Raw genomic sequence first — 23,343 nt, 5'->3', positions numbered from 1 at the left:
ACCTTTCTGGGACGAGCCTTTCCTGGCTCCCTCCTCGGTATGGCTCCAGCCATTTCTGAATGGCTCCTCCAAGCAGGAGGCTTCAGTGCCTGATTCCCCTCAGAGCCTGGAACTCGGCTGGCCAGTCCGTGCGAAGGTCGCCGACCTGCAGGAAGTGATCTTTCTTGCTCTCAGCTCCCGGGCCTGCAGGTCTGACCACGTCCGATTCACGGAAGAGCCTTCAGGCTCAGCAGACGAGCCCGCTGCTGTCCTCGCGGAGCTCTGAGAGGACACGTGTGCACGGGGGCAAGCCTCCGTTCAGCACTTTGACCGAGGTGCCCCTTGGCTGCCTGTGACCACACCTGGAGCCGGATCAGCCAGGCTCTCCTCCAGTTAAGCCCCGCACTGGCAGCGCCAGCGACTCGGCATGGCCTTACTGTTCTTGCCACCTTCCCGTCTGCCACCTCAGTTCCATGGTAGCTACCACTTAGGACACATCCTTTGTGTGTCTGGTCCTCGCCTCTGAGGAGTGTGTGACAGTCTGTGCCGGCGGCTCTGAGGGCCTGAGCTCCTGGGTGCACAGCCTCCTGCTGCTGGCAGTCCTCAGGCCCGCAGGCTGTTGTCCCCGCTCACTACGGGTGCCGCGTGGCAGACCCCCGCTGCGGGCTCCCGTTCCAGGCCCTCTCCTCATGTCTTTCAGATTCTGGGCATGGCCTTCTCCATGACCCTCTTCCAGCACATCCACCGGACTGGTAAGAAGTACGACGCCTGAGCAGGCTGGCTGGGAACGCCCTGGCCCCCCGACACGGACACTGTGCCCGGGAAGAAGATTTGAGCTTTGTGTTGCCTGCCCGCGCCCTCCAGACTGCTGACCCCTGCACCCACCTCCCCAGCCTGCCTGCCCCCAGCCCACCCCGCCTCAGCCTTCTTGGTGGGTGGAGGGCCAGGGAGGAGGAGGCGTGGAGGAGGCGCACACAGACCTTGGGGTGCTGGAGGCGCCTGGATTCCCGCATCTGTGTATTTGCCAAAGAAGACAGGGTGGGCTGGGTTTGTGCTCCTGGAGCCCCCCAGCACGGATGCGTTTCTGCCCCTGCCCTTCCTCACGCTGCCACTTTGTCCCCGTGGGGATGGGGAGCAGAGAGCTCCCTCCTGGTGGAGAGACTGCCCAGCGGAGGCCACTGGCATCCACGGCCATCCCCCAGGGTGAGAGCTTGCAGGGGCGGGGTCTGACTGCCTCTAGCAAGGCCCCTGGGAGCATCTTGCCCAGGCTTTTTATACCTTACAGTGTAACTTTTTTATTTTATTTTACTCTGATTATGATTATTCAGGAGTATTATGTCTCAGATAAGTTTAGGGTTAGCTTTCTGATTTGTAACTTTTTACTGTGTTGATTTCTGTAATGGTTTGATTTTTTTTTTTTTTTTTTTTTCCTGTGGGTAGGGGACAGGTGGGGAGAGAGGATGTCCATCAGGTTTCAGTCAGGACAAACCGCCCTGCCACGCTCGGGAGGCCCTGCGGTGAGACGTGCTGGAGCCAGGCTCAGGACGCGCTGAGCAGGAGGGGCGGTGGGCGGGGCGGTGGGGCCTGGCGTCAGTGTCCCGGGTCCTGGGAGAGGCGCATGCGCAGAGGGCAGCCTGTGCAGGGTTGAGGCGTTTGCTGATGCTGGCGCCTGTGGCCAGGGCAGTTAGGGGTCCTCCCCGGGGCTGGTGCAGTGCTTTACCAGGAACATGGCCAGGGCTCTTGTGGGTCCTTATTCTTCATGGATGAGCAGCCTTTCTTGTTTCCCTTCCTTCCTCCTGCCCTCTGCTGGGAGGGAGCTCCCCCTTCCGCCCCATGCGGGCATTCCCGCGACAGGTTCTGCAAACCCCAGTTACTTTCACAGACATTCCTGCTAGAAACTCTCGGACGAATACCTCTCTAGTTCAAATGCTGCTCACTTTCTCACATTGCTTCTGGAAGGGGAAGCAGTCCTTATGTTTTGCTGCTCAGACAGGGGCAGAGGACCCGTGACCATCAGAAGGGGAAGGCGGAGCTGGGGCCTGCGATCATTCCAGCCACATTCACTGGGCAGCAGAGTCCCTGATGAAGGGGTAGGGGGAAGATGGCCGTGGGGCCCCAGGACCCCCATTCTCTTCCTTGGGGTTCACTGATGGTGGAGTGGTGGCAGTTATGTCCTCCAGGGCCCCCGGGGGGAAGCCCAGAGAAGTCAGACTGGGTCTTGCTACAGCTGCAGGAGGAAGCAAGCAGCCTATGTCTGGGAAGAGGAGTTGAACAGGCAGGGTAGGGGGTCTGATTGCCACCGGGGCCCCCATAGGACTTAACGCTGGCCCGAGGGAGTGTTTTTGTAGTTTAAAAAAAAATAAAGTCAAGAATTCACATGACTGAGCTCGAAAAGGCTATCCACTAGCCAGCTAGGGTTGGTGGCCTTCCTGGATAGGGCCTCGTGTGGGGCAGCTGCCTCTTTCCTGCACCATTTGGCTCAGTCCCTCAATTTCCCACCAAGCCCACATCTCCTCTCCAACCTCCACCTGTCTTTTCCAAAAGCTGAGGCCTGCCCCCCCACCCCCCACAGCCAGCAACGCCTCCACTCGCCTAAGTAAAATGCAGTCGGGACCAGAAGCACAGAACTTTTGGTGTGTTCAGGATTCCAGATTTTGGGGGTTGGAGTGCGGAGAGTAAGGTGGTCTCAGTGAGTCAGGCAGAATAAAGACCACCCCCTGCCCCGCCCCGAGACAGGTGCAGAGGTGTCCCTGGGGAAGGTAGGGAGGTGGGTCCTTGGGTGGGGGATGGGGCACGCACACCTGGGCGCTGCCGTGTTCCTGGTTAGGAGATGCAGCTGCTGCCCCGGGGCCTCCCTGCTGCAGGGCTCAGGGCAGACATGCCACCATGCCACCGCGGACCGGACAGAGTGGCGAACGAGCCCCGGAGTTGCCGGGGGGGACTCAGCGCATAAGGACTGTGTGCTTGGGGGTGGGGTGGGACGGGGCCGGTTTGTTCACGCCTATCAATGCAATTTCAGTTTTTGTTCAAATCCACAGCAAAATCCTAACACCTGTGGGTGGGGGATGTGTATAGCCTCCCTGGCAATCTTATGTTTCTGGAGCTTCGGGGTTGTCCTCTGGCCCCAGAGCCTCGGCTGCAGTCCTCCTCTCCCCTCCAGTGCCCCCTCCCACCCCTCCCCTGTCTGTCCTCTTCATCCACAGTCCCCAGACTGCCTTCCAGCGTCACCCCACGTGGGGCTGTGTAGGCATTCAACTGAGTCGCCCCTGGCTGGAAGGCACGAGAAGCGAGGGATGCTCTTCCAAGCCCCTAGCCCTTCCTGCAGGGTGGGACACAGCCCGCGGAAGGCAACGTTGCATGATGTCTGTGTGGTGGCCTTCTCAGTTTCTCCCGACTGTGATCTCGTTGGGCAGGGTTCCCTGAATGAACCCTCTCACTTGGGGTTCCCTTGCCAAAGTCCAAATGAGTTCAGTCAGCTTCGATGCAGACAGGTTACAGATTCGACTTAGGAGGTCAAGGTTCTATAGTCAGCTTCGAGGGAGTGCGGGCCGGAGACTTGGCCTTTTCCTGCAGCCATCTTCCAGAGGATGTGGGCGAACAGGGACTGAGAACTACTCTTGGGGGTCGCTGGAGCAGGTGTCGGGGGCCCGTCTCCACCTCCACGCGCCAGCTGGAGCATAGTCACCCCCTCTCTCCACCAGCATGGGCCTGCATCTGGGGCTTTCACCCCAGGAAGGTGGCTCACCCCACCCCAGACCCCCACGTGGATGTTATGGTGTCACGTGGCCCCAGGTGGCCATCCCTCCTTGCTTTGGTGGCCCCAAAGCAGTCCAGGTGGCTGGGAAGGACTGTCCCCGCCTCTGCAGCCCCCTGCCCACCCACATTGGTGGAGGTGCTAGCTAGCAGGGCCCTGGTGTAGGGCGGGAGCTGGGGGCCTGGAGCCCCGCCTTTGTCCCGCCACCCTCCCGCATCCGGCTTCCCAGGGCCCTGGCCTCCCATCTCGCTCCTCTGCACCTCCATGAAGCCTGGTCCCTTCCCGGCCCCCGAGGGCTAGAGCCGGGGGCTCACACCCACACCCTGCCCCCCAGCCCGGGGAACGCGGGGAGCTGAAGGGAGGGAGAGCCGGCCCAGCTCCCTTGCTGGGTTCAGATGCACTTTCCTGCTTGAGATGCCCTATCTGTGCGCTCCCTTCATCCTGGTCCTGGCTTTCTTGAACACCATGTTTTTAGCATGTTTTTAAATAAAAACTGATAACGTGTCAAAAGCACAAACAGGCGGTCTCCTGGTGGGGTGTTTGCGTTCACGTGGCCACAGTGGTGCCTGGTACTTGTTGCGGTGGCTGGGGCGAGGGACACAGACACGGGTCAGGCACTGGCCCTACTATTTGCTCAGGACACCCCACAGCAAGGACTTTCTCTCCCCTTCTCAGACCCAGGTTCCAGGCCTGCTGGGCACATTGGGGCTCAGTCCCCTCCAGGGTGCCCCTTTGCCCGGTGACTGAGTGCAGGCCTGTCCGGGCACCACTCCCAGAGGCCCGAGCTCTCAGCAGGAGAGGTCAGCTCCCCCCTTGGTGTCTGTCACTGGTCACACGCTGCCCGGCTTGCAGGAAGGTCCGCAAGTGTGTTGGGGGAGGGGCAAGGAGTATGTCATTCATGGCTTCCCTGAGGGGCAGGGGCCATTGGTTTTAGGTACAAACTCCCCAGTCTTTCTGATGTTCCTGGGGTCCATTTGGGCCTGAATGTCTTCCAGAAGTGGCGAGAACTTACAGCATGACTTGGCCCAGGCTGTGCTCTCTTAGGTGGGGGCTCTGAGATAGTCTCAAAGAGGGCACAGGAACAGCAGGTCAGGAGTCGCCAGACAAGAGGTGGAACCCCAAGGTAGAGTGGCCCCCTGGCTGAAAGCTGGGGACCCAGAAGAGTAATCTGGAAAGGGAAGTCGGTACCTGGTGGTAGTGAGCTGTGGAACGGAGATGTGGAGGCTCAGGGTGGGGGGCAAGCTCCCTCCACCCCCCATGCCTCCGTTTTGCTCTGGAATGGCCCGGGAGCAGCACTGAAGACTCCGCGAAAACAAGAGGGAAGTCAGATTAAATGACCGTCACTTTGGACACAGAAATATTGGCATTGCAATGGTCCCTTCTAAAGCACTCAGCAAAGAGGAGGAGGCTATTGATTGAGCCTCACGTTTTTGCTGAGTTTAATGACAGCAGTGTAGATGGACTACCCTGGCTCCTTAAGCTAACAAAAAGCAGAACCCCACGCTGCAGGGCTTGCCGGGGCCCGGGCTCTCGGGAGCTGCCTGTGGAATGTCCCCGCTGTGCCCGTCCAGACTGCCGGGCATCGAGAGCCAGGCGGGGCAAATGGTAGGCGCTGCCTGCTTTCCCTGGCTGGCTGGTCACACAGAGCAGGGCAGGGACCCACTAGAGCAGGGCTACACAGTGGTCTGTGGCTGATCCTGATGGGTTGAGCCTGTGGCTCAGAGATTTTCCTTCTGGTGGCTGTGGAGTTCTAAGACCTAGCCTTGCCCAGCATGCTGAGCGGGGCTGATCCAACATGCAGACAAGGCGGACTGGAGCCGTCACTCGGTGGCTTCAGGAAGCTCGTGCCCTTTGCCTCCCTCCTTGAGCCTCCCACTGATGCCCCCACCGGAATTCCTGGGATCCCAACGTATTCCCAATACACGTCTCTTCTCTGGAAAGGGATACCAGTTCCTGAAAAGACTCGGCCTTCTTATTACAGGTTGGCAACTCAGGGAGACACACCGAATTTGACCTAATCCCCAACTTGGGGGTTCTCTAAACTGCAAGTAGGGACTCATGAGCTGCTTTCAGTGTTTTAGAAGTCCAGTGGAAATTTCTCAGAACCTCTTCACGGGTGCCCAGGCTAATGGGAACATAGCCCTCAGCTCTGGCTGCCCTGGACACGACGCTGTTGGCACCTTGCTGATGGCAAGGGTCAGATGGAAGCTTTCCTCACTGCCCTCTTCACCCCTGACTTGATCCAAAGGATCCTCCCAGGTCCAGGTTCCTCACAGCACCCTCTCCTTTGTGCTGTCCTTGTTCCATTGGGTTTCAGCCCGAAGACAGAAGCAGGAGGAAAGGGAAGTAAGGGGTTCTCATGTATTTGCTTTTAAGAAGAAGGTAATGGAATGATCTAGGCTTTTGGACCCTGTGTCTCCCCCACCCCCAATGACCATCTCTCTATTCTCAGTTGGGGAGAGGGAGTAGGAAGCAGGGTCCCAAGCTCAAAGTGAGCCCACCTTGTGGTGACATGACAGCCTGGCATTGGGGCTGACATGAGGCATTGGCACCTGCTGGGAAGCAGTAGCTGTGGACAGGACAGGGCCAGCTGGTGGAAACCTTCCCGGACCTTGCTGCTGCCCACCCACCCGAGGCCCCTGCTGGCCATCAGAGCCTTTCTAGATGGCAGTGACACTCACCCACTGCGCTGTACGGGAGGCGGGGGCCCAGACGGAAGCTTGTCCCTCCCAGGCACGCTCGTGTACTTCCACGCATGTGCACACGCATGCACACTCACAGTGGTGCTGGAGGAGACCAGATGTCTGGGTCCAACAACATAGGTGACCTTGGACGGGCCTTGGGCGGGGTCCATTCCCTGTCTAATATGCAAGCCACCAGAGGGCTGCTGCTGCGGCTGTTCAGGGAAGAATGTTGACCCAGGGTGCCGGGGAAACCCATGAGAGCTGGCCAGGCCTGCAGACGAAATCTGCTTACATAGCAAGGGAGCAGGCCCTTCCAACTTCTCCCCAGGTCAGAGGCTCACTTTCCATCTGCTTCCCCAACCCACTGCAGTCTCACCATCTTGGGACCCCCAGCTTTCCCAGGGACTGTTCAGGCTGGCCCTCTTACCCACCCCATGAAGTTTCTTAGACAGATGAGTGGATGAGATCGAATGAACGGTTTGTGTCATCAAAGCATTGACCTGTGGCTCCACACTGGGCAACCGGATGCCCTCCACTCCCCTGAATACTAAGATTGAAGTCTTTTTGCATTTGGAGGAAAGAGGATCCCACTCTGGATTTGGGGATGGGGACGAATTCGCTGGTCCAGGTGCAGAAACACAGTCACTCTGGAGTGAGATGGGCTGGGGGTCCGGGTAGCGGTAAGAGTGTGTGTCTTGGCTTCTGACACTCAGCCAGGAGCCTGAGGGCCAGCCGCTGGGGGCCCCTTGCCCACGACCCTGCACCACATGCAGCCTCTACTGCAGCCAGCCCCGGGTGATGCCCGCAGCAGGACATGCAAATGGCAGGTGCACTAACAGAGCCGTCCGTGCATCATGGAGAGTGGTGCAGGGACACTCACTGGCTGACCACCGGCAGAGAGCTTTCAAAGGAATGCAGTCCAAGCCACTTGTTTGAGCCTGGCTCTCGCTTGCAGAAGGGCATGTGTAAAGGTGAGGCAAGGTCTGTTCAAACAAAAAATAGGTGGGAGCCAGACCAAGAAAAAGGGTAGGCAGGACTCCAATCAGTGTGGTCAGTGGGTTTCCTAACAGGGTTCCCCCTTCCTCTCCTCCTCCCCATGACTAATGTCTGCTCCAGCACGTACAGTGGGTTGAAAGACATCTGAGGAAATGATGATCTGAGATTTCCCTGCAGAGCAGGAAAAAAGCAACAGAAGGTAGTCCTAGATACAAGTCCTTTATTATTGTGCCTCCCAGCAGGTGAGGCCAGGCTTACACGGAGGCCAGCTAAGGACAGGGCCATGTCCACAAAGATACAGTAACTTCTCTATATGCATTAGGTTAAGGCAACTTCTCAGTTTCTAGAATATTGTGACGACCCATATCCATGGGCCGGCTGGTTCCAGAAGCCCATCTGGCCTACTACTGGGCTATCTGGAATTGCTAGTGGCACTTGCACGGGGCGTCTCGGGGACGGAAGCAGGAGGGGAAGGGGGCACACGGGAGGCTGCAGGACAGGCAGGGCGGGGCCCTTGTGCTACACTAGAAAGTGGGGGCGACAAGAACGGAGCCGAACTCTCCCAAGGCACACAGAAGACGGGGCTGGGAACCTAATCTGTTCCCTTCCAGGAGGATGACCCAGGCACCTGGTATCCCAGCACGGTTGCAGACCCACGCAGAGGGCAGAGCAGGCGCTGCAAGAAGGCACGGCCGCGGGGGAGGCGCGTCCATGGTCTGCACTTGTGCGGCGAATGGGCTAGGCTCCCGCCAGACATCCTGGCGATGCTGAGGGTTGCTGTGCATACAAAGGAAGGTGGCCAAGCGTCCTTGGTGGGCTGGTCTGAAGCAGCGGTCCTCAGAGGGTGGGTCCAGGGGCCGGCAGTGCCAGCAGCCCCTGGGAACTTGTTAGAAATGCCAAGTTCTCTGCCCGCACCTGCAGAGGTGACGCCCTGGGGGTGAGTCCTATGGGTGACCTGATGCATCCTTTGGCTTGAGAGCATCTGGTTCCGAGACATCACTAGCACCCTTGGCCACGTGAGTGCCATGAGCAGTGATACAGAGGACGGGTTTTCTCTGTAGCTAGTCAACCGCCTCCCCCTAGTCCTCCCCTTCTCTCCCCAGGCCCCAGGTGGCCAGAAGTGAAGAATGTTTGCAAGGCTGAAAGCAGGGTGGGTGGGGATGAAGGTGTTTCAGTCCACTTACTCTGCCTCCAAACCTGGGATGGACCAGAGGGACCGATCTGAAGACCCAGCCTGACTGCAGGGCACGAGGATTCTGGGGGCACATCACTGCCCCACCCCCACCCCCCGAGGGTTGCGCCGGTCCTTCCAGGCCTAAGTGTCTTTGACCGTGCACTGGCTGAGCGGCCCAAAAAGATTCCAGGCCATCAGCTCTGTGAAACAGAGACCACCCTGTGCACCCCCAACCCGCCCCGGAACCCCACAACAGCAATACGGGGGAGGGAAAGGTAGCTGAAGGGGGTTAACATGGCCCCCCAGGGGGTCTCCTCCCCACCTAGGGTGGCTCTGAGTGCCTGTGGCCTGGGACCAGCCCTCCGTGCCCCAAGATGTGCTCTCTCCTGGGAGCGAGATTCCGTATGCCCTGTGCAGTTCCCTTGCTGAGGTCCCATCTGCTCTCACCCCGTGTCAGCACCGGCACCCGAGGTGACAGGCAGGCCATTCCCCTAGTGGTGGTCCCGAGGGCCCCCGCCTGCTGCCTGAGCCACCCCACTGCCTGGATGTCCATGGGAAAGAAGCCAGGCCGCTCTGCTGACTGCAGATGTGTGGTTCGTCTGCCCTGGGAAGGAGGGCAGGCTGCTGCTATTGGACAGTGACCCCCGAGGGACACGCTGTTCCTGAACGTCAGCCTGACGGCTTCCTGCAGAGAAAGAGAGCAGGAGGACACGGAGCAGCGGGGGCTTCAGCCCAGCTCCCCTGCTGCCACCTGGCTGGGGGTGCACGGCAGCAGGCATGACCACTGACCCGCCCATCTCTTAACAGCTCTGAGCCTTAATTTCGTTGTCTGTAGAGTGGGAGACTGTACTTTGTTGTAGTGATCACTATGAGAGAAAGCACTTATGTGACTAGCACATTCTAAGCACAGAGTAGGCCCTCAGTAACCACCAGACCCTGGACGCTCCCCTTTGGCGAGGCCTGAGCACTGCCCTTCACCCCCCCTCCCCCCGGATTTGGGGCAAGGCTCCTGGGAGATGTAAGGAGAAGAAAGCTTCATAGACCTTTGAAGCAAGTCTCATTCCCTCACCAAAGGCTGAATTTCATTCCTGCCTCCCCAAGAAAATGAATGAGTGAAATGAATGAGACAGGTCATCCCGAGTGGGGGACAGGCCATGCCCTCTGAGGGTGGCTGCCCCAGGGCACGGGCAGAGGGAAGGGTGAGGATGTGTGACTCAGGCCGCGTGGTTTCCAGCCACTGCCTTGGCTTCTTTTCTGGGTCCCTGTGTGCTCACGCACGACTGATAACAGCTTTCAACAGTCGTGATGCCCTTCTCTCTCCCTCTAAGGAACTCGTGAGCATGTCAGCCTCCAAGCAGTGTCCTGGGCACAAATCCGCACCCTCTCAAGCAGGGCGGGCACCCCCTGGGCTCTGGACTCCAGCCTCAGCGTGTCCTGAGCCAGAGCCAGCTGTATCCTGGACCTCTGTTCCCTCTCAAAGCAGAGGAGCATTCTCTAAAACTCTGGGTCATTCTGTCTCTGCAGCTTGGACCTTCGTTCCTCCTGCTGCTGTCAGGGTGGGGCAGTGCCCAGGGTAGAATCACAGCTAATCCCACCCTCCGCCCAGACGGCCTAATCCCACGTGGGGCTGGGGCCAGGATGTCTGCCAATCACCCCATCCCACCTCCACAAGCCCCGCTGACCTCAGGTACCACAGGACCCAGACTCTCCTCGGGCATCACCGCCTCCCGCATGCCCCTCCAAGAAAGAATGCAGCTTTCAGTCCTCCCTTGGTGAGACCTGTCAGTCTGCCGCCTAGCCCTGCGGAGAGCTTGGGAATCAGTCATTTCCCAGTTGCCTGCATGAGTCCCAAGGAGTTGGAGGGTAGCAAACATAGCCCCAGTACTGTTTCTTCTGGCCTTGGTGCTGTCCAGGATTTCTGGAAAGCTGGTCTCCCTGTTAATGCATTTGCTCAGCAACCCCAGGGCCCTGGGGGCAGAGGGGATAAGCCAGCTGGGGTTCCAATAGCTCCAGGAGGACCGCCAGTGTCGGGAAGTCATCTGCCCTGGGAAGCTGGTCCTCCCTCTGTGCGTGTGCGTAAGCCGTGTTCTGAGGGGGCAGAGTTTCTGTCCAGCTGGGGGCTGTGTTTGGGGGCAGCAATGACCTGCGTTTGGGAGAGAGAATGCCCTTCACCCAGGACTGATGCAGGTTACTAAGAGCTGTGGTCATCACACGGGGGCCTGGAAGGAGTTGGGAGGCAAGGTGTGACTTTTCTTGGCCTTGATCTTAGCAACAAGGGGCCACCCTCTCATGGTGGGGTGTGAAGGGTTCCCCAGCATGGGCAGCGCGGGATCTGGAAGATCCAGGAGCTGGGTGCCAGCTTCTCTGGCTACAAGCTACCTACTTGGGACAGCTCCCCCTTGGGGGAGGTGGGGGTCCCCGGGGCTGACTTTCAGGTTGACACCTGTTCTTGGGAACACTGCCAGCATCTGTACTGTCCATTCTCCAGGGTTTTCCTTTTGTTCCGTTCTCCCTTAGTATTTGAGAAATTTCTTCCCGAAAAATTCCCTGCCTGATTCAGGGAAGCAAGGGAGGATGAAGGAAGGGACCGCATTCACTCTGGGAAGCGGAGCGACGGCTCCTGGAGGCGGCTTGGTGGTGGCCATGTGGCCAGGGACTGCGGGCCCTGGAAAAACGGGGTTCAGGGCAGAGCACCCCTCTACTCAGAGCTGCTCTTTCTCTGTGGCTGTAGCTTTGCCGGGTCTGTGATTTGGAGTAATCAGGAAGGGTTTTTCACTCCCACCAACAGGAAGAGCTGGAGATCATTTTAAAAACCTGGCATTCCTGAGAATCATGCCATAGAGAGGAGATCCCTGAGGGGCGTATTACTGTGGACTGGGCCTCAAGGTCATGGTCTCCTGGGGGATTTCTCCCAGGGATGGCTTCTGGGCAGTGCCCAGGGTCCTGGGGCAGCATGTGCTCATGCGGTGGCCACTTTACCTGCCTTGGTCCCCTCCCTGGCTCTGCCACCAGCCATCTCTGCCTAACCCCAGCTCCAGGGTCCTAACTGCACACCTCTCCACTGCTGGGCCCTACGGGAAGGAACCAGTGGCCCTGGAAGGGCACTTCCTTACAGGTGAGAAGGTGTGGGGGTGGGCACATCGAAGGGCTGGGTCTTCTGAGGGCAGAGCTGACCCTAACTGCCCCCACCCTAAGCATTTCCCAATGGGGAGAGAAAAGGACACCAAGCAGGGGTAAGAGGAGGGGTGCTCATTACCAGTGGGGAGCTCACGTGCCCAATGTAAAGACTCCAGAGGGGCTGGAGTCTTCAGACCTTCATTCCAGTTTCCGGAGCTGGGAGGGAGCAGAGGCTCTGATTCTCACCCTCCTGCAGTCCACGGGCCCCCCATGGCTGGTGAGGGGCACTGACGGATGGGTTCCCTGCTCAGGGATCCTGGCAGTGAGGGGAGGGAGCCGAGGGACCCTGGCCTGGCGGGGAGAACCACAGGGGTCTGGGTCTTGGGCACTTGGTAGATCCAAAGGGGCTCGGCAAAGTGGAGGGGCTGCTTCTGGGAGTTTCGGGGCAAGCTGGGTTTGACTCCACAGGCCTGGAGGTCGGGATCTGGGCCCCTGTCCTTGGGAAGAGCCGTCAGAGGGGGATGCAGTTGACGGTTAGTAAAAATGCAGCTGGAGCCTCTGGTGTAGGCAGCAGGTGAGAACCATCCCGCAGATCTGCCGGGTGGAGAAAGCAGAGGGTCAGAGAGAAGTCCGAAGCCCAGGAAGCTGCTCTCCCCGGACTGCCCTGGGGCAGGCTGGTCCCACTTGGGTGCACACGTGGGGACCTTGACAAAAGGCAGATTCCAATTCGGGAGGCCTGGGGTAGGGCCGGGAGAGTCTGCATTTCTAACAAGCCGCCCACTACGGGTTTGCGGCCGCCAGAGATGGTCTAATTTAATTAGATCCCGCAGGGTCTTCGCTCCACTCCCCACGGCTGACTGAAGCTGTTCTTCTCTAGGACAAGTTCTGCCTGTGTCTTGCTGCTCTCAGACTCCAGAGCAAAACTAAGGTTCGTAGTCAAATCTCTGATGTACAAAAGCCGCAGGGGAAACTGAGGGACATCCAGAGCTGTCACCAACTCACCCTGGAAGTCAGCTTGCAACGCGACCTGCGCCAGCCCCGGGACCCGGCCCGACAAGCCCCTCGGGCACATCCTCTAGCTGAACAAGGAGGCATGAGACCGTCCTGCCCAAAGCAGGATAGTCCAGGAAAGTCACCGTCCCCCTGCGGGGCCTCACTTTGCTGATCTCTAAAATGCAGGACAAGAAGCTGGGGCTGTGTCAGACCCAGGAGGCCCACGACAGTGGTCTTGCTGTGACAGCGATGCCATTGGATCCCGACTCCCTGCGCACAGGGCGGAGGCGCCATGAGGGCAGCCCCATGACTCTCCTGTGGCGCGTGGGCGAAGGTGGACTTCCCTAGAGACGGGGAACACCGCCCCACCCCCATCGCTCATCTGGGTGCGCCCGGAGCTCTGACCAGTGGGAGGAGGGGAGGCTGATGGAGCTGCCTACGAGCCGCCTACGTGCTCGCAGGCATCTGGCTCCTCCTTGCAAGGCTGGCTTCAGGAGGGGGCCCAGGAGGAGGGCTGCTTCTTGCCCCTTCTGCCACACTCTCCATGCCTGCCTGGGAGGATGTGGGGGCCCCGCGAGCACAGCTTTCAGCGTTCAGACTCGGTACTCAGAGCTGTGCTGATCCACATCTAGACTCGGTGCCCCAAGCTGAAGGTGGCCCGCGAGGTCATCTCCTCTCCCACAGGCTTTAGCAGGGGCCATCAGGACCCAGGTGTCCTGAGGCATACCCTCTTCCCTGTCCCCACCTTGTGCTTTGATGGCTAACCTGTTTGGTTACCTGGATCTTTCTGGTTCTTGCTGAGGGGGAGGCCATATGGGAAGAGTTGGCCCAGCACAGACTTGTGGCCACATCTCCTAAGGTGTACGGTCCGTGACAGGGGCCTGGGGCTTCCTCCAAGGGAAGGCACATGAGCAGGGAGGTGTATGGGCCAGAATCTTATCGTGCGTGTCCACACACACCACCCCCTCCCCCCGACACATGCAGAGGGGTCAAGGACGCACTCATTGACACACGCGTGCACACACACAAGCACCCTGATTCGTACAGAGGAGTACTGGATGCCCTCTGATCCCTGAGCGAGCCCCCGTGTCTCCTTCCTGATGGAGGACATGCAGAAACCTGCACCAGTGGCTTCAGGTGGCCAGCAGGATGAGCAGAGAAAATGTGGGACAAGTTGAATTCAGAGGCAGGAAGGGTGGGGACTGGCTGGGGAGGGCATGACCCAGCCGGTGGGAGCAGGGCTGCATGGTGCCCGGCGCCCTCTCCCGGCAGCCTGCCTAGGTACAGCATTTGCCCCTGATGGGGCCATTTGAACAGGGAGGGGGAGTGCTTTCAGGTTCTTTTGAGGTTTTGGGGCCAACACCTGATTGTTATCAAGAGCATCAAGGAAGGGCCAGGGAGGTCCCAGGAAGCCACTCCAGTATGATCTTTCAGTTTCCCTTTTAATGACCTGCAGACCCCAATGTTGGCCGTCTCGTGAATTTTCCTGGCTCTGTGACATGTTCCAGTCTGGAACCTCGGGGTGGGAGTAGGATAGTTTCTATTTGGGGCTGTGGGACCTTGGGCACAGTTATATCCCTCTCTGAGCCTCAGAGCTCCCTTAATCAATAGGAAAACCTCCAGACTATTCACTGGTTGACGGCCTACCCTGGAGAGATTCTTTAAAAACGAGGATGAGGGCGCCTGGGTGGCTCAGTGGGTTAAGCCGCTGCCTTCGGCTCAGGTCTTGATCTCAGGGTCCTGGGATCGAGTCCCGCATCAGGCTCTCTGCTCAGCAGGGAGCCTGCTTCCCTCTCTCTCTCTCTGCCTGCCTCTCTATCTACTTGTGATCTCTCTCTGTCAAATAAATAAATAAAATCTTTAAAAGAAAATAAAAAAAATAAAAATGAGGATGACAGGAACAACATTGTGGTTCCCCTTCCACACCCTGAACCTTTGAGAGGCCAGAAAGTGGCTCTCCTGAGCCCTCAGGATAAAGGTCTCTCTCCACAGCAGCCAGCAGGGCTTTACAAATCCAGTTCCCTCACGCTACCTCTCTTCCCCCTCTTGATTCTTCTTGTCAGACTCCTTCGAGATTTAATTAACTATCGCTTCCTCCAGGAAGCCTTCCCTGACTGCCCATGACAGGTTATAGCCTCCTATAAGCTCCCCCAAACACCAAATCTCACACTTGCACAGCACCCCTGACTGCAGGCGGCAACCCATGTTCTATATGTCTCCTCCCTTGAGTGAAAGATTTCTGGGAGAAGGGGACACATCCTGCCCACTTGTGGGCCCAGCACCGGGCACCAAGCAGCTCTCTTCAGCCTCCTCTGCTCAGCCTCTGCATGGAGGCTTCCAGAGTGTGTGTGTGTGAGCAGGGCAGTAGGAAAGGGAGCTGAGCCACTACATCCTTTCAGGACAGAAGTTTCCCTGCCAGAGTAGTCCGCCCATAAGAGGAGGAAGCTGGTGGCTGTGTGGCCGTGAGCCAGTGAGCACACCATGGGACTGGGAGTCTTCAGAGGCATAGGAACAGGATGGGCCCCGCGTTCTCTACCTCAGGTGCACACTGGGATTGCCTGCAGAACTTTAAAGAACACCCATGGCTAGGCCTCATCCCAGACAGTCTGAGCCTGATCCCATACGATCATGGCTCACTGCACCTTCCAGAAGGAGGAGTCTGATTTGAAGGTACCTCAAGGCCCCAGTTATCCCTTTCCAGACTGAAAATCCCAAGTTGTGAGTCCCACGCCTGGGGTGGACAGAGGGGCCCTGCAGGGTCTTGCTGGAAGGAACAGGTGCATGCCCAGAATGCCTGGCTGCAGTGTGGGAGGGACGAGCCGCCTACCAAGGGCAGGGCGCCCCGCTGCAGTGTCCTGGCCAGCCCCCCGGCTTTGCTGCACCTGCTGCCACACACAGCTTTGTGCTCCGCAGGGACCGCTGCTAGAAAATTCCCATTGTTAACAAATTCTCCCGTCTGTCTCCTTGTAAATTCCACCTGTGGCTCCTGTCTGTCCTCTGGTCCCTCCTGGGATCGTCCCCTTGCTCCCCCTTCCCCCACCTGCCTTTCGGGTGCTTAAGGACTTCAGTGATGGTGCCATCTTCTCCTGGCCCCTGACCTCTCCCACGTCTGACTTCCAGGCGCCCCATACCTCCTGTCACTCACATGGGCCAGTGTTCTCAGCCTGGCTGCACACGGAACCCACCAGGGAGCTTTACAGGATGCTGGTGAGACGGTGTGATTTGACGGTGCTGGGGTGTAGCCTGGCCAGTTCTAAACCTTGCCAGGTGGCCCCCTTGTGCAGCCAAGGTCGAAGCCTGCGGCCACGGTGGCTCTGTGGAGATCCTGTGTCCCTCCATCCCGCCACCAGTATTTGTGTCTGGTCCACACCACCACGGGGCCACAAGACACACGTGGCCAAACCCCAGAGAGTCGCATTTTCTGCTTGGCATTCACAGCGTTTACAAGACGTGCTTTGACCTTCTAGACTATTGCAGCACATGAGTCTCACTGAGGTGGCATCCTTACCTAAAATCATGGAACCTTAGAGCCCAACCCCTGCTTTAACCCGAGCAGCTCCTCCCCATGTCTCACCTGGGTGAGACTTCCGCAGATTAGGAAAGACTGCCTCTTCACGGAAGGGTTGAAAACGTCCGCCTCCTCCGCTTTATAGGAAAGGAACCAGAGGCTCAGAGAGGGAAAGTGACTTCCTCAAGGTCACATACTAAGAGGGGAGGCCCTCTGACTTCACAGCAAGGTCTCCTCTGGTCCTGGAGACCAGGGAAGCAGGACACCGCCTTATCTCCTAAGCCTTGGGGCTCTTGGATGGGCCAGGCTGGGAATGGGTGGGGAAGGTGCCTGGTGCCTGGTGCTTGCTCTGGTACACCAGGACTGGGAGCCCAGGCCCAGGCCAGGCCTGAGCCCTTCCTCCCAGCTGGCAGCCAACCTGGGCTTGGGGAGCTTAGTTCCAGCTTCTGCCAGCAGAGGGAGCTGTGACCGAAGGTTGGCTGCCAGAGCGCCAGGGCGAGCCGGAAGGAGGGGAGAGGCTGGACAACAGTGGGGCCCACAGCAGAGGCCAGAGGAAGCTCCTTCTGAGGGACAGTGAGCTGAGGGGGACTGAGATTTCAAGGGGGTGTGTGTGAGGAGGAAGCCTCTGCAGGCCCACCGGCAGCCTGCCCGACAAGATGGTCCCCCAGGCAGCATCTGCCTCCCTCTTTGTTCCACCTTGAACTTAGGCTTGGGGTATGGGCAGATCCCTCCCTGACCCGGGCCTCACTGGCCCTGGCCTCAGCTTCTACAGGCTCCCAAGGCCAGAGAGGTCAGGAAGAAAGGGGTGGAGAATGTGGCCCCGGCCTGGTCAGTGTTCACGCTGTGCAGGTCCCACACACCTGAAGCAGACGGCAGGTTTCTGGAAACTTCAGTGGACCAGGGGCTGGAGCACCCAGCAGCCCTTCCTCAGGCCCCCGGCGGCAACTGCCCAGCTCAGTACGTGCGGCAGAAGGCCTGTGCTAGGGAAGTGCAGAGAGGGGGCATCTGATGCCCCCCGCCCCCGGGGGGCTCCTGGCCTGCCTGCGAACCAGTGGGGGTGGAGGGGCAGGAAGCAACTTTCTGAGAAGGCTTTTTCGAGAGACAATGTGCCCACGTGGAAATGAATCAAATAATGATGGATACCATTTATTGAACACCTGCTATCTGCTCAGCGATGAGCCAAGTGATTTACATATATATTGCTAATCCTCTCACCAAACTAGGGATAATTAGCCCCATTTTACAAGTGAGGACCTGAGGCCCAGAGATGGAATAACCAGCCCCGGGTTGCCGGGTGCCCCCTTCCAGCGGGTAGAGCCCCATGGGCAAGGCTGCTGCTCGATCCCCCAGCACACAGGCGGACGTGGCCAGGCCACGCAGTGATCTGGGAGGAGCCCCACCCCGGCAGGTTCTCCATGCCAGCTGCTGCTACAGCCCTGGCTTTGCTTTCCATGGAACTCTATGCTGGGGCGGGGAGGGGGGAGGGGGGTTTGCTGGAAGGAGCTAGGGAAAGAAAAAGACCAAGAGCCAGGAGACCTGGGTGCCTGTTCAGAATGTGACACCCTCGGGAAGTCTTTCCTCTGGGTCTCAACTTTCGGCGCGGGTCTCAGGCTGCGGCGGGGATCCGATGACAGAAAGTACCCGAGACCGCTCCGAGGTCTGCAGATAGCTGGACAACAGTCACATGCACTTACAGGGAGGCCTTCACGTGTGCCGGGCACAGCGAGTGGGTCACACTCATCACCTCATTCTGATCTAGACCTTACGTGTTGGGGACATGATCCCCATTTTGTGGAGGAAGCCGTGATGGGGCAGGGATGTAAGGGCTCTGAGGGGTACAGGACCAGAGGCAGGGTTGGCCCCAGGGCCTCTGATGCCCCGGCCACTGTTCTCACCCATCCCCTGGTCAGTGCCTGTGGTTCTGGGAGAGGGAAGGGCCGGGCAGCCTGGAACTCCCTCTAGCACCTGCTGGGCCCTTGCCCCCTGTGTCTGCCCCACCCCAGGGTGCCCCCCCTGACTCCCCTCTATGGACCCTGGACTGGCGCCACTGACATCCTGGGGGGTAGCGGGGGGCCAGATGGAGCCCTGAGACAGCAGAAGGCCTAGCTCAGAGCAGAGAGCTGGGTGTGCACAGGGAGCACACATCCATTAGCACACGTGCACACACACAGGGACGAGTGCATGTACATGCACACACACACGTGCACAAGCACACCTATACGCATTATTCATGCATACAGCCCCACATACGCTGAGAAGCATGCGGACAGCCCGCGGCCCACGCACACCCCAGCAGGCTATGCATACACGCCCACGTGCACACACCGGTGCAGACACATACCTGAGCCCACATGCACGCACACTCCTCCCGGGTCTCTTACAAGGTCAAGAGAGCCCACGGGCCCTCGGGCATTTTCCTTCATCTTTTCTGGGGAAAAGAGTGACTATGTGATTCACCCTTGGCTGCCGAGGGAAGGTGGGAAGAGGAGGAGGGGAGGGGAGGGCAGGGCAGCACAGAGGTGTGCAGAGGGGAGGTGATTTGCAATCCCCGCCAATGGGAGAGGGGTTCCCAGATCTTCTAGACAACCCCCTGTCCCAAGTTCACCCCCCCCCATGAAACTCACCTGCAGACAGGCCACCCCGATGCCCACCGCCCCCATGAGCAGCAGGTGGTCAGCCAGGAACTGTTCTAGCTTCGTGATGCAGCCTCCCTGTAAAGTAAGGGCAGGTGACACAGGGTGGCCTAGAAGCCGGGGAGGCTGGGGAGGGGAGGGCTGGCAGGGGAGCTGCAGTCCACCCAGCTGAAGGCAGGTCACAGGCTTAAATTGTCTGGTCCAGGCTTTCAGTTGCCCACAGGCTTTGCGGGTGACCCAGGGGCCTGCCATGACGTCTCAGAATTCCCCAGGGCTGGGGCGCCTGGGTGGCTCAGTGGGTTAAAGCCTCTGCCTTTGGCTCAGGTCATGATCTCAGGGTCCTGGGATCGAGCTCCGCATCGGGTTCTCTGCTCAGTGGGGAGCCTGCTTCCCCCTCTCTCTGTCTGCCTCTCTGCTTACTTGTGATCTCTGTCAAATAAATAAATAAAATCTTAAAAAAAAAAAAAAAAAGAATTCCCCAGGGCTTTGTGCAGACCATTGAGGGCCTCTTCTTGCCTCAAGGCCAGTGTGTAAGTGTGTCCTGCTCCCCTGGTCCCCGTGTTCCCGTCCCTCGCGGGTTGGGGGCGGGGGCTCCTGGATGGCCCGGACCTTGGGCGCTTACCTCCACCTTGTAGATGTTGGAGGGATGGGCCCGCTGGCCACAGCGTGTCACCACCGTCTTGCAGCAGCTGTCTGGTACCCGGCGGCCCTCGGCCTCCCGAGACAGGATGTAGGCGCTGTGCTGCCAGTCGGCAGAGCTGTTACTCCCACAGCACTTGAACTGGAGGGAGAGACAGAGGCTGGGGCAAGAGCGCACACGGGGCCCCTCCAGCCCCTCCATGGCGGGGCCGCAGGACGCATTATTTGGATATTAACCTGACCCCTTTTTGTTCTCCCTGTGAGTTTTCCTGTGCCTATTTTGAGCAAGGAGCTGGTCTCCTTGGGGCCCTTCTCTCCCTGCAGGTACAGAAGCCAGCTGCGACCCCCCTTCTGGCCACCCAAGTCCTGTAAGGAGATGATGCCGGGGGTCCTGAGGGCAGGGAGGGTCTGTGAGAAGATGAGTGGGGAGTAGAAGCAGGTGGGACCCTGGGAGAGTGGGGCTGTATATTCCTGGGCAGGGCCAAGACAATACAGTGGCGGGAGGGAAGGTCTCTTGGTCACTCAGGGGGCAGGAACCCAGTCTTGCTAGAGGCTCAGGGACCCTCATTGAAACCCTGAAGCCTCAGAGCCCTCAGGCCTGCAAGGACACAGAGGGTCCCAGAGCCCCAGAGCAGGCAGGTCAGTGCTGGCCGGGGCGCTCCAGAGCAGAAAAGCACCCTCCTGGACTCCGGTGACACATGGGACATTGCTTCTCTCTTGCCCTTCTTAGAGGGAGACCCCAAGTCCCCACGTGAGCCACAGAGCCAGCTGTTTTGAGGCCATCTCTGGTGTGTGGGCAGCAGGCAGGGTGAGAGGTACCCTTTGTTCCCAAGCATGTGCTAGGCGCCTACTGTGTGCAGGGAGTGAGGCTAGCTGGGGCTCACGTGAGCCAGGTGGTTCCCGGCTTTCTGATGTGTCTCGGTGGCTTACTAGAGAGACCCGGGGAGACAGGGGGGGCTGAATAGCTCCGAGGAGAAGGGGTGAGCGGCTCTGCTCATGGGCCCAGAAGGACACAAGGAAGAGGAGGAGCCCCGAGGAGGCAGGCAGGACGGAAGGGCACACGGAGCCGGGAATGGCAGAGGGTGTGCTAGAAGTCATGTGGGATTATACTTCTGCGTGTCCCCTGCACAGGTGACTCAGCCTCTCTGGGCTTCGTTTTGGTCACCTGTCAATGGGGCTAATGATGTACCCCCACGCCGGGTTGTGTGAGGGCCAGGAGAGGTGGTTCTGGGAAGCCCAGAGAAGCGATCCCTGCAGGGCTGAGCTGTCAGGAAGAGACTCCCTCTTGTGATGCTCCTTTCCTGAATACAGGTGTGTGGGCGCTATGGACATAGCGGGGCACAGCCCACAGCCCAGATGCTGGCCCTGGCCTCAAGCCACCGCCTTCTCAGGGCTGTCTCCTCAGGCCTAGGCTGCAGGCTGGGGCCCAAGTTCCCTCATGTCCCCGGTTCTGGCTGTGGCTGGCACGTGTGAGGCGACCCTGGGCGGTGGCAGACGCTGGCTCCCAGCGGTGCCCTTCCTCATGCTGTTCTCCACTCTCTGACTGCCCCTCCTGTCCTCCCCACAGAGGCAAACCCAGGCCCTCCTTCCTGGTCCCCCAGTCGGCCTCCCCAGCTCTTTCCTCCACTCAGAGGGGCCTCCCAGCCTAGCGCTGGCTGCCCGTGCCTGCTGTGAGCGGGGCTCCGGGCAGAAGGCTGCAAGGGCAGGGATTCAGGCTCAGTTTCTCATGAGGGAGGCCCCACAAGTGCAGACTGAACTTCGGACAGGGCTGACCAGCAGGGTGTGTGTGGGCTGAGCATGTGGGTATGGGTGTACCTGTGTGTACACGAGGGTCCTTAGCCACTACAGCAGAGCCCAAGAGACACCTCTGTGCAGATCCTACTGGGAGCTAAGCCAGTCATGGGGAGATGAGGCAGGTGCCTCCCCCACTGAACTAAGATCCCCTAGCACTCCGAGCCCCACTAACCTCTGCTCTGCCGACTTGCCTGGTTTCCTGGCAAAAAGACCTAGGCCTCAGGCCCAGGGAGGGGTCTGTAGTGACAGAGGCGGCAGGCTAAGGCTAGGGGTGGGTTGGCAGGGAGAAGAGGGACCAGAGCGGGCAGGTGGAGCTTCTTCAAATTCGCAGACCTCAAACCATCCGGATCCTGGAGCCACACTGTCCCACAGAACTTTCTACAGTGATGGAAAGGCCTTTTACTTTTACTTTACTGTGCTGCCCAATTTGGTGCCACTAACCGTGTAAAGGTTATTGGACCCAGGAGTGTGGCTAGTGACTGAGGAGGTGACGTTTATATTAAATTTAAATGTGCACAGCCACACACGGCTAGCGGCCACTCTACAGCCCAGAGAAGGTCTGAGCTCCATCTGCCCCTGCTCTATCCCTGGCGGGACCCCGGGCCTCACTGGAGGGATTTGCTGAGCCTCTTACCGCGGCTCACCACCGGGACGCTCTTACAGTGGCCTGACTGCCTGTTACAGATCCCACCTGAGGGACCTCGGCTCTGCTCCCAGGGGAGGAAGCAGGCAGCACTGTAGTGGAATGAGCCCAGATCCCCGGCCAGGAGGAGGGTCCTCCCCCTCGCACAGCTAGCTGGCTGCCCACAGGGGCCCAGCAGGGAAAGGCAGCAGGGGTGGGGCTTGGAGGAAGCAGTGAAGGGGCGCTGTGGGGCCCAGGGGGGCTGTGGGGCCGGGGGGCTGCGGTGGGGGGCCGGGCACAGGAGGGGGCAGGACAGAGTGTGGGCTCAGTACACACTTTGCATGGCAGTACAGACTTCTGCAGATGTGATCGTACTGAACGCCCAACATGCCCTATGAGGCCGCACCTTAGAGGCAAGTAAAGCTCAGAGAAGGTAAGTAACCGGCGCAGGGTCACACAGACAGGAAAGACAGAGTGGGGGTCTGGACCCACGCGTGCACGGCCTTCAAGCTGGCGGGGCGGGTGCTTACGTCCTGCTGGAGACGGTCTACGGATGTCGTGATGTCCGCGGCTCCGGGCTGCCTGTAGTTCTCAGCCAGAGTCCGGGCCAGGTGCTGCTTTAGTTCGTCACTGAGCTGGAGAGCGGAGAGGGAAGGCTGCATCAGCAGAACCGCTCGCGCCCGTCTCGCTCCCCAGGCCCACCCCGAGCCAGGCCAGCTCATTCCCAAGCACCAGGCATGCTGAGCGGTGTGAGGGCGGAGGCGTCCCAGTGTAACGGGAGCGTCCACAGGAGACGGCGCGGGACACGGGGTTCCTGGAGAGAGGGTGCATAAGCTGGGGCCCTGACGTAAGGCCAGAGAGGTGATGGGCAGAGCTGCGACGTGGGCTAGGGAGGGGCCGGCCCAAAGTCAGTGGGAGGGCAATGATCCTGGGCCCCAGAGAAGGGGAAGTTTATAAAATCTTTTTTTCACTTGATGATGAGGTGATACTCAAAATATTTACAGTTGTTACCCTGTGGGAAGCCATCGGTTGTAGGGGTGCTGGCTTAAAAGAACCAATGCAGTCACCTGTCTCACCCCGATCATGGTTTCGAACCCCTGACTCCCAGCACCCGGTGGGAGGGCACCTGACTGGCCACTTTGTCCTTGACCGACGCAGATAGGCGAGGCCTGGGGCAGTCTTCATAGTCCGGCAGGCAGTCCTGGCCCCAGCCTTGGTCCTTGGATCCCTGCCAGCTGGTTTCTTCCTCCATCTCTGCTTTGGAGGGGAGACAGGCCACCCCACCTCCCGTGGGGCGTCCCTACTCTCTGACTCCCATGCTCAACACATCAGCATCCCCAGATGGGGCAGAGCATTGCCGGAAGTGGGACAAGAAAAGAGGACCCGATGTGCCGAGGACTGATGGGGCCCGGGAGACAAGACCCCCCTGGGGTGTCACTGCCCTAGCTCC

At 59.2% G+C, this 23,343-nt stretch overlaps 2 protein-coding genes across 9 annotated transcripts in view; one reads left to right on the top strand and one right to left on the bottom strand.

The window, feature by feature from the left end:
* TSPAN9 (tetraspanin 9) overlaps nucleotides 1–4,250 on the top strand; it is a 192,665-nt gene extending 188,415 nt beyond the window's left edge. For all 5 annotated transcript variants that reach the window (XM_046013076.1, XM_046013075.1, XM_046013078.1 and 2 more), the window contains one exon: nucleotides 680–4,250. In XM_046013076.1, the coding sequence (XP_045869032.1) occupies nucleotides 680–751 (72 nt within the window). In that variant the 3' untranslated portion in view covers nucleotides 752–4,250. The remainder of the gene's footprint in view (nucleotides 1–679) is intronic.
* Nucleotides 4,251–7,618: 3,368 nt separating this feature from the next.
* TSPAN11 (tetraspanin 11) overlaps nucleotides 7,619–23,343 on the bottom strand; it is a 66,495-nt gene continuing 50,770 nt past the window's right edge. Inside the window, exons 5-9 of one of the 4 annotated variants that reach the window (XM_046013086.1) lie at nucleotides 22,424–22,528; nucleotides 19,461–19,619; nucleotides 18,830–18,916; nucleotides 18,547–18,628; nucleotides 7,619–12,298 (exon numbers count right to left, since the gene is read on the bottom strand). In XM_046013086.1, the coding sequence (XP_045869042.1) occupies nucleotides 12,216–12,298; nucleotides 18,547–18,628; nucleotides 18,830–18,916; nucleotides 19,461–19,619; nucleotides 22,424–22,528 (516 nt within the window). In that variant the 3' untranslated portion in view covers nucleotides 7,619–12,215. Of the gene's footprint in view, nucleotides 12,299–13,442; nucleotides 13,589–18,546; nucleotides 18,634–18,829; nucleotides 18,917–19,460; nucleotides 19,620–22,423; nucleotides 22,529–23,343 lie in introns of those variants that run through there. The other 3 variants (XR_006819698.1, XM_046013085.1, XM_046013087.1) reach the window with 3 other exon arrangements.

Source organism: Meles meles, chromosome 7, assembly GCF_922984935.1.
Source record: "Meles meles chromosome 7, mMelMel3.1 paternal haplotype, whole genome shotgun sequence".
Classification (NCBI taxonomy): Eukaryota; Metazoa; Chordata; class Mammalia; order Carnivora; family Mustelidae; genus Meles; species Meles meles.
This window is presented reverse-complemented; position numbering and strand designations above follow the sequence as displayed.